The following is a 10,062-nucleotide window of genomic DNA, read 5'->3' as shown; positions in this document are numbered from 1 at the left end:
TGCATAGGAGGTGAGCTAGAGCACCACAAAGCCCTCCCCTCGCCGGCCAGAGAAAAACAGAGCACTGGAGTGCTCTGCTCGCGGGCGAGGGGTATATATAGGCACCTCATTGGTCCCGGTTCGTGGCATGAACCGGGACTAAAGGGCAACCTATGGTCCCGGTTCAAGTCACCAACCGGGACCAATGGTGGTGGGCCAGGAGCGAGGCCCATTGGTCCCGGTTCATCCCACCAATCGGGACCAAAGGGGCCAGACGAACCGGGACCAATGCCCCCACGAGGCCCGGCCGGCCCCTGGGCTCACGAACCGGGACAAATGCTCACATTAGTCCCGGTTCGTGACTGAACCGGGACTAATGTGAATATTGCCCTGTGACCAAAGCCCTGGTTTCTACTAGTGACACGGTGCTAGTTGTAGCTTCCCACTTTGCCGGTTGAAGCTGGGCTTGGGCAACAGAAATTTCAAGGGGGCGCGACATCTGGTCGGAGTGGTTGAGATGGAAGCCAACATCTGGCCGGAGTTGGGAGGGGAAGATGGAAGCATGGTTGGGCGGAGGCCATCACCTGCGTGAGCTGGCTGGAGATGAGAAACGGGAGGAAGAGATGAGGAATTGGTGGCTGTGGTGTTCCCCCGTGACGATAAGGAAGAAAATGCGCGGTGGGTGGGCCCTGCTGCGTTGTGTGGCTTGCAAGGAGCGAGCCAGCGCGACCGGCCCAACGTTCGGCCGGCGCGCCGACGTAAAACGTTTCCCAATTCACCCCTCCTTCGCCGATGTCGCTGCAGCTCCCACTCACTCGCTCGCTGTCTCCCTCTCCCTTTCCTCGTCGCCGCCCTCTCCCTCTCTTCTCTGTCGCCGCAGCTACGCCGGCCGCAGCTCCTTCGCCCCACCCCGTACGCCCTCCTGCACGACCTCGCCGCGCTCGAGCTCGCGGCCCTATCCGCCCGCGCCGCTGCCTCCCCGGGGGGTGCAGCCGGCCTGCCGCAAGTACACCTACGCCGCCGCCTCCCCGGGGGCCGCAAGGTGAAGTGGACGGCCGATGAGAAGGCTCGCGGCGAGGGCCGGGCGCTCAAGTGCGAGGCAGAGCTCGCCTCCCCCAACGACGGCGGCTTCGACCTGGGAGGCCTAGTCCGAGCCCGGCGCCGCCGGCAAGGCCAAGACCAAGTGAGGCGCCGAGGAAGCCAGCGAGGATGACAAGAAGAAGCCGGCGAGGAAGTGCATCCAGATCGAGGAGATCCCGCCGGCTGTGACGTCCAGATCAAGGTATACTCAGCAGAAAAGATGAGATTTTTTAGGTGTTTGGCCCCGATCTGAATGAAATGTGGGATTTCCAGTACCCCAGTAGCATACTCCAGTACTGTACTCCGGTAGCTTAAATGGAACTTGACTGTTTTGGGTTTTCCAGTAGCTTAATGATCTCTGCATCACCACAAAAGTGCAGATGATTTGCTTAATGATCTCTAGAGTATATTGAACTTTTCGTGAGTAAGCCAGATGATTTGCTTTTGCTATCTTGTTAGGTGAGTAAACTGGCTTTAAATGAAAGTCAGTGTTCTTGAACTAGCTTGCTCCAACAACTTGACGGTGTATGTACTGGAGTTAGTCAGTGTTCAGTAAATGGCTGCTCCAACAACTTGACTGTGTATATACTGGACTATTTAAATGAAAGGGGAGTATAAATACTGTTTAGTTAAAACCAAGATTCAGTATCGTGAACTACTCCAGTTAGCTTGCTGATGCTTTCAGCAATCTTGGTGTTTAAATTTGACTTGGTGCAGTAATCTTGGAGCTTAGTGTTCCAGTTAATCTTGCTAGGTGAATCTTGTTTGCATTAGGAGTAGTTGCTGGAAATTTACCGAATTTTGTTTCCAGTAGATGCACTGTATTTCACAGAAAAAGTACTCGAGTACATGGAGTTGATGCACTGAATTTTGTTGATGCACTGAGATGGTCTCTGCATCACCACAAAAGTGCAGATACAAAGCCAGGTTGCAGTAGCTTAAATTGGAACTTTACTGTTTTGGAATTTCCAGTAGCTTAACATTATTGTTATGTGCTTTGCTGAATTTAACTGGAGTAAATCAGTGTAAACCGAAGATTGCTGGAGTATGTATTGGCAAAAGGCAAGAGGCTCAAGATCTTGTTCAGTTAATTAGGAGTGGTGTACTACTGCTGTGGTTTCTCCATCTGGAGTACAACTCCTCTTCTCTTCTCTTCTTCAGTTAATTAGGAGTAGTTTTAGAGGTAACTAACTGAAACTTTTTATCATGTTGACAACAGTAGCATGTGGACCTATCATGGTGATTTCTTATCAAAATAGAGGAGTACTCCTGTCCATTTGGAGAACTCATACAACAATTGATATGCATCAAACTTGGGATCAACAGTAGCATGTGGCCTTATCATTCTGGTTTTTGGATGATTTAGTTAATCAAATTCCTCAATTGAGAAACACCTGGACTTGTCATTCCGGTCTTGGGATCAACAGTAGCATATGGACTTATCATTCTTGTTTCTGGATGATTTAGTTAATCAATTTGACATCAATTGACCTGGTTTTTGGATCAATTGCAGATTCTCTGCGCTGTCCGGGATGAGAAGAGGAGCAGCAAGAATCAAGCCCAATACAGAGAGGAGAGGAGCAGCAGAAGTGGACAGCGCAGGGCTGACCTCGAGCTCTTGATTGGAGTGGGGGGAGGCGGCCGGCGAGGGATTTGTGGCCAGCAGGGAAGGATCCGAAGCTGCGGCGGAGCAGGCAGCCGGCGAGGGAGCTGCGGACCGCGGCGGGGAAGGGCGGCCGGCAAGGGAGCTACGGACCGCCGCGGGGAAGGGCGGCCGGCGAGGGAGCTTCGGGCCTCGGCGGGGAAGGGCGGCCGGCGTGGAGCTTCGGTCCGCGGCGGGGAAGGACACCGGAGACGCGGACGGCGGAGGAGCCCGGCGGAAGGGGGTACTTTCGTAATTTCACACCATTTCACCTGGTCGGAACAGAACCTCCAGCGACAAATAATACGGAACAGAGGGAGTACTACCCGACTCCCAGCAGCACGCACCTCCCTAACATCCCGCGCGCCGCACGTGACGCCACGCATGCCATTACCAAGCGCGATCTACTGGTCAGATCTGGACACCGTCGACGGCTAGCCAATACCCGGCCGCCCGGAGCCCGCGCGGACGAGGAGCTAGCGGTATGATAGCTTGACTTTATCAGCAATCCCACCCTGGCCGGCGACTTTGATTGTACTAGCCAGCCAATAAATTAGCTCCTTGTGATTTGTTCAAGGCAGGCAATTCAGAGAGAGCGAGCCATGGATGTGGCAACGGGCGCTATAGGATCCCTGCTCCCCAAGCTAGACGAGCTCCTCAACGAGAAGTACAAACTGCAGGTGAGCATCAGGGAAGACATAGTTTCTCTCTCCCGGGAGATGAAGAGCATGTACGCTGCCCTTGGCAAGGTGGCCGAGGTTCCGCGGGACCAGCTCGACGAGCAGGTCAAGCTGGTCAAGCTCTGGGCAGGGGAGGTCAGGCAGCTGTCGTACATCACAGAGGTTATCCTCGACAAGCTTCTTATGGGAGTCCCCGACTCACAAGGCTCTACGGGGCCCATGGAAAAGAAGTGCAGTTGGTTCAAGAAACGCAAGCTTCGCGATGAGATAGCGGACACAATCAAGGACATCAGGGTTCGAATCCAAAAGGCCGCCGATCGATGTGACCGGTACAGGGTTCATGATATTGTTAATAATTACAGAGCCCCAGTCGCTATAGATCCTCGTTTGTTAGATCTGTACAAAGATGAGAAAGAACTTGTCGGCATTGATGGGAAAAACTTTCAAGAGCTCATGAAGTTAGTGTCAGATGGGGACAATGTGCCCAGCAAAAAGCTAAAGATAGTCTCAGTTGTTGGATTTGGAGGACTGGGCAAAACTACTCTGGTCAAAAGGGTGTATGACAAGATCAAGAGTGGTTTCGACTGCATAGCTTTCGTTCCAACCGGTGAGAATGCTAACGTGAAGGAGGTTTTCATGCATATCATCCTTGGTCTCAGCATGTATGGAAATCAACTCTCCATGCTGGACGAACAACAGCTCATCCAAAAACTTGGTCAACTCCTTGAGAACAAAAGGTACACATCCCTTGCTAATCTTACGCTGATGAGTGTTTTTCCTTTTTGTTGTGGCATGCAACAGTAATGACGTATAGATTACAAGTTTACATTGATGGATTAAGGATAACAGCTTCCATTGTGTCAACCACGCCAATTTAATTAGCAAATACAACTATATTAGACATGGGCATTAGAGGTGTATGAGCAGCAGAATTTATTGCAGTTCTAAGAATACAAGTGCATGAATAATTTCCGTTGTTCCAAGTGCATGAATAATTTCCGTTGTTCCAACGAATGATAAATCAAAACGGCGAAATGACAAATCAAGCGAAAAGTAGAGATTTGGCACTCTGTCATTCCTGAGGGCAAAGCGCCAAACTCTAGATGTAGTCGATATATGCCACTCCAACTTCGCGTACCCAAAAAATGGCATTGCAAAAAACGACTTGTGAAAAACGTCACTGCAATAAATATCGATATATGCCACTGCCACAATGGCATTTAACTAGTATCCAGGTGTTGGTCATAGCATTTTTTTGCTCTCCTCCCAGATCGCATCTGAGCCTCCGCGTCATCCCTCCCGCGGGCGACTCGGGCGGCGGCGCGCGCCTCCCTCCCCTTCCTTCCTCCCTGCCCTTCCTGACCCTCGCCGCTAGCCAGAACCCTGGGGCAAAGCCCCTCGCGGTGGCCAGCGGCGGGCCCCTTTTCTCCGCTGCTCGGGGATGGCTGATGCGGGGTGGCCTATCCAAGGGGCGGCGTCGGCGGGCGCATGGTTCGGCGGCACAACGGCGGCGACGTCCTCCCGACGGACGAGCGGTGGCCCTGAGACTTGTGGTGGTTGCCATTTCCTTCGTCGGAGGTGGTCAGCCTGAGTCTGGGTGGTCAGATCTCGAGATCCGTCATCTAGTCCCGGCTGCGAGTCGGGAAGACACAGTTGCCGGTGAAACAAAGCCGACAGCAGGCGATGGCAGCATTCTGCGTCGTTACCTTGATGAAGGCATCGTCGACCCACTCGTGCTGCTCCGGGGAAAACACTAGGATCCGGTCTTCCAGATCGAACGATGGCGGTACTGCGGTGTTGCTTCTCTCTTGGGAGCATCGTTTGTGGAGCAGCGCTGGAAGACAGAGGAAGGAGGTGGAGCCGCTTCGTCTTGCACGGAGCTTCGGTGGAGATGTCAAGTCATGCCTCGTGCTATGCTATGTCATACTTGTTTGGCAGATGCTACACACGACATATCTTCCAGAGTCTTTGCGTCTAGATGGACGAGCGCAGGGCGGTGGTGCCCAAGGGCACCGTGGTGGAGTCGACGGATGGTCGGACTGGTAAGGATGCTGCGAATCTCTCTCCTCAAAGTGGGTCGACAATTCGATGATGATGGCGACTTCTAAAACATGTGCATGTGGTGTACGCTTTAGGTCTGCTGCACCGCCTGTTGGTTCCGATACGTTATGTGGATGTATCAGCGACCACACTGGTTTTAGATATTTATCGAGTTTGTATGTGTGAGTGGTGGCTTCGGGTGGCTTGATGTATATTCTTGCCAGACCTTTATTTAATAATTAATAAAGATGACTATATGCATTGATTGATGCAGAGGTCAGGGGTTCTTTAAAAAAAAGCATTTTTCATAAGTTCTTTTGCAGTGGTATGTTTCTAATACCCAAAGTTAGCAGTCGTATATATCGAATGAACTCCCAATGTATTGCTACGCGGTTCTCATCCAGCAATTTCTGTATTTTCCACCCTTGGATCCCTGAGTTTGGAATGCATTCTGCTCAGCATCCTTTTCCCTATTCATTTCGAGTGGAATATTTATTTTGGCATGCATTCACCTTTGCTCGTTTAAACACACACAAAAACATGCTACCTTATTTTTCTCATGCATATCTAATCGAACGCTGTTACACACACGATATACTTTGGACGATTTTCGCACGATGGTGCACATCAAGCCGTCCATGCGCAGGGCAAAAGGGGACAACACCGTTCAATCCTGTGTCGTGTGTCGTTCGGCCGGCCACTGTCGTCCGCTCAGTGGTATCGTATCTAATATTTCTCTGATGCTCTCACAATTTGTACAGGTACCTCATCGTTATAGATAATATATGGGATAAAAATGTGTGGGAAACTATCAAGCTTGCTTTCTCTGGATTTAACTGTCTTGGCAGCCGAATAATCACTACAACCCGCATACTCAGTGTATCTGAAGCATGTTGCTCGTCTTCTAACGACTCAATTTATCAAATGGAACCTCTGTCTGATGATGACTCCAAAAAACTCTTTTATAGTATAATATTCTCTTCTGTGAGTGGATGTCCTCACGAATATGAACAAGTATCTATTGATATCTTGAAGAAATGTGGCGGGGTACCTTTAGCCATCATTACTACGGCTGGTATGTTGGCTAGTGATCAGCGGGTCAAATCAGTGGATGAATGGCATGTCTTGCTCAGTTCTATTGGTCATGGCTTGGCAGAAGATCGCTGTTGGAAGAAGATGCTAAGGATATTATCCTTTAGCTACTATGAACTTTCCCCACTTCTGAAGACTTGCTTACTGTGCTTGAGTATATTCCCCGGGGCTCTCCCGATTATAAGAGACCGGCTGGTGAAAAAATTGGTAGCGGAAGGGATTGTTACTCAGGAGACTAAGTTGATTGGATCACCAAACAAATATGAGGCCAGGGAGATTAGTCGAGAGGAGGCAGCAAGCCACTGCTTGGACCAACTCGTCAATAGGAATGTTATTCATCCCCTGGAATGCAACAACAATGGTGAGGCAATAAGCTACCATATCCACCCTATGATGCACGGCCTCCTTAAAGCCATAGCCATAGATGAGAACTTTGCTGCTTCGCTTGATCTCAAAAATAATTATTCAGTGAAATATTTTAACCGGCTGGAAGGTTTCCGATCTGCTCTGCCTCACCTCTCTATTAAGTGCCCGGATTCAGAAATTTTAAATGATTTACCAAGGATGGCGTCTCATGGTGGTGTTCGCTCCTTGACTGTTTTTGGTCATGCAAACCGGAGTCTGCTTAGGCACTTTGAAGGTATACGACTTTTGGATTTAGAAGGCTGCAAGAGCATTGAGAGAGCTGATGTGGAGTACATATGCAGTATGGTCCTGTTGAAGCAGTTGTGCCTTGCAAAGACGGAAATCAACGAGCTCCCACCAGAAATTGGCAATCTACAACATTTGCAGGGACTAGATGTAGGAGGGACTCAAATAACCGAGCTTCCACCAGAAATAGGTAACCTACAATATTTGGAGAGACTAAATATAGGAGGGACTGAAATCACTGAGCTGCCAACACAAATTGGCAAGTTAAAGCATCTGAAGACTCTAGATGCAAGGAAATCACAAGTCAAAGATTTACCTGATGAAGTTGTCCAGCTCACAAGGCTGGCCAATCTGCTTATTGGTGACGACGAATCCTGTGAAGGAGTGAAGTTACCTGATGGATTTGGGAAGATGACATCACTGCAGCAACTGGGCACCATTGATTTGAGGAAATGCTCGTCATCCTCTCTGAAGGAACTTGGTGAGCTCCCTTATCTGAAAGAGATTGCAGTAGTGTCAAGTGATGGACAGGAAGACACAAGAATGTACAATGCTCTGCTTTATTCCCTCAACAAATCCATCAAGAAGAGTTCCCTGGCAGTTTATAGTGATTTCAGATTGAGCACAGTACAGTCATCATCAGGATACAAATATCTCGACTACTGGAAGAAACATTCTGTGCTAAGATTCTTGAAGGTTCCAACTGGTCATGCAGGGCTACATCTTGGTATGCTTGATATCAGGGTCTGCAAGCTAGAAGAGGATGATCTGAAGATACTCGGAAAGCTGCCTAGGTTGCAGAGCCTCATCGTGCGGCTTGAAGTCCTCCCAACAAAAATGATACACATCAGGTATGTGGGGTTTGCAAAACTTGAGAGGTTCTACGTTGATTTCCGAATACCTAGGGTGGTCTTTGAGGAAGGAGCTATGCCAAAGCTGGAACATGTTGAGCTCAAGCTGTACGCTGGATCAGCCAGTGAAGAACATATGGGCATCAGCCACCTCCTAAACCTTCAAAAGGTCACTCTCCGGTACTCCAAATGGTATGCAACCAACAAGGGCGTCAAGGAGACAACTGAAGCTGTGAAAAGTGAGTGTAAGGAGCACCAGAACGAGCTCACTCTGTGCATTGCTGAAGAGGAGAAAAATGGTATCTGCAACATGAAGACTGAGGTTTTTCAAGAGAACAGAGTTGCTAGTTCCAGTAAGATGACTGAGATTGTAAAAGAAGAAGAAGAAGACACACAAGAGGGAGGCCTTCATCAGAGGGAGGCCACTGCTAGCTGCAACGGGACAAGTGAGATCGAAGAAGTTGTGGAGTAGCTCAATGAAGCTTTAATATTTATCATTCTCTCATTGCCGTAGCCGTGCAGTGTCATACTGTCATCTAAATTGTATAATTGCTTCAACCAATCGCATGTCGTGTTTATTTCCGTGTTTCCAAACTTCAATTTCCCAAACATTTGGGAGACGAGAGACCTGGCACTTATCCTTTTCCATTTGGACTCGATAGTTGTTTCATTTATCAAAACCTGATTGTATTTGTCAATACATTTGTCTCTTGTACCTATATCCTGTAATGCGTATGCAGTCTATGTACCTTATGAGTTATGGCAACTTTGGCATGCGCTGCACTGGACGACTCTGTGATAACAGATGATTAGCAGTAATGTGTGTGCCAAGGATCAAGGATTCAGAGGTCATGGAGGGCAATCAGCTAAAGGGGAGTGATGAAGCTAAATGTCGCCCGTGCGATTTGCCGGGATGCACCAATGGCAGGTCGTTGTTCATCGCTGCGAGCCTTATTGTGCTCGACGGAGTGTTGAAGACTCGAGAGATCCTCCAGCACTAGAAGGGGATGCCCTGCAACAAGGGGTCTGATGTCTGAACTGTGAACGTTGCTCGACGTCCTTCAGTTTCCAGGTTGCTGCAACCTGTGTCTGCATCAATGCTGGCGGCGTGTGACCTCTGGCGCTCCTCCTTGCGCCGGCGCCGGCGGCTACATCAGACGCTGCGCGGGCGGCCGCTCCGCTGCCGTACGGTTGAGGGTTCCACCGGCGACGTACAGCATCCAGGATGAAACTTTCCCGCCTTCCGTTGGATGACCATACACACCTTCAGTTTCGTCGGTTACACTTTGCTCTGCTTCCTCTGCTTGTCTTTGCCTCAGACGCTGCCCTGCCGCTGCTAGACAAATCTATAGGAGTGTGCCATTGCCGCCCGCTTGAGGTGCAACTTGCCCCCAAGCAGCTGCATCAGGGAACCGCTGAAGCATCTTCTCAAATCTCAAGTGGCCATGGAATCAGTCAGGTAAGGAGGGCCATTTCACCACAACTTGGAGATGAGCAACGCCGCCCTTCTTGACCAACGATGCCATATCATCTCAGAGCATCTCCAGCCGTTCAGCCCCCAGGGCGCCCAAAAAGAGCGGCCTGCGGGCGACCTAACTCCCGGCCACGCCCCCAGGCGCCGCCCCCCAACCCGCGGCAAATTCAAACGTAGTCATTCCCGCTCACAAAATAGACGCCACCGTTCGGCGATCGAATGAAAAGTTCGGCGTACAAAAAGCAGAAAGGACGCGCGTGCGCATCAGATGGCGAGGTCGGCCTCCGGCGTCGGCGGAGTCGGCGTGCGCGGGTTTGGCGGGGTCTCCGTGCTTGGCGGCGTCGGCGTGGCTTCTATGCTGCGGGGAGTCTCGGCGGCATCATCGCTCGGGCTTGGGGCGTCGGCGTCGGAGGCGTCGTCAAGGGAAGCTGGTTCAGGATGAGGCCGCGCTCCACCAAGTACTACGCCTTGACCGCCTCGTTGGTGCTCTGGAGCATGTCCGCCCCGCCCAGCAGGAAAGCCAGGTCGGTGTTTCTCTTCTTCACGGCGACGCTGGTCCGGAGTAGGTCGAAC

The 10,062-nt window shown here is 50.5% G+C and overlaps 1 protein-coding gene across 2 annotated transcripts; it reads left to right on the top strand.

The window, feature by feature from the left end:
• Window positions 1–750: 750 nt before the first annotated feature.
• On the top strand, window positions 751–8,775 carry LOC123076773 (disease resistance protein PIK5-NP). Of its 2 annotated transcripts, none has more exons than XM_044498897.1 (4): window positions 751–1,261; window positions 2,573–3,183; window positions 3,283–4,118; window positions 6,183–8,775. In XM_044498897.1, exons 3-4 carry the CDS (start codon window positions 3,304–3,306, stop codon window positions 8,485–8,487), a joined length of 3,120 nt encoding a protein of 1,039 aa, XP_044354832.1. In that variant the 5' UTR covers window positions 751–1,261; window positions 2,573–3,183; window positions 3,283–3,303; the 3' UTR covers window positions 8,488–8,775. The 2 variants fall into 2 exon arrangements, with proteins under 2 accessions (XP_044354832.1, XP_044354833.1); XM_044498898.1 differs by having other exon boundaries at window positions 3,279–4,118.
• The last annotated feature ends 1,287 nt before the right edge of the window (window positions 8,776–10,062 follow it).

This window comes from Triticum aestivum, chromosome 3D (genome assembly GCF_018294505.1).
Source record: "Triticum aestivum cultivar Chinese Spring chromosome 3D, IWGSC CS RefSeq v2.1, whole genome shotgun sequence".
Classification (NCBI taxonomy): Eukaryota; Viridiplantae; Streptophyta; class Magnoliopsida; order Poales; family Poaceae; genus Triticum; species Triticum aestivum.
This window is presented reverse-complemented; position numbering and strand designations above follow the sequence as displayed.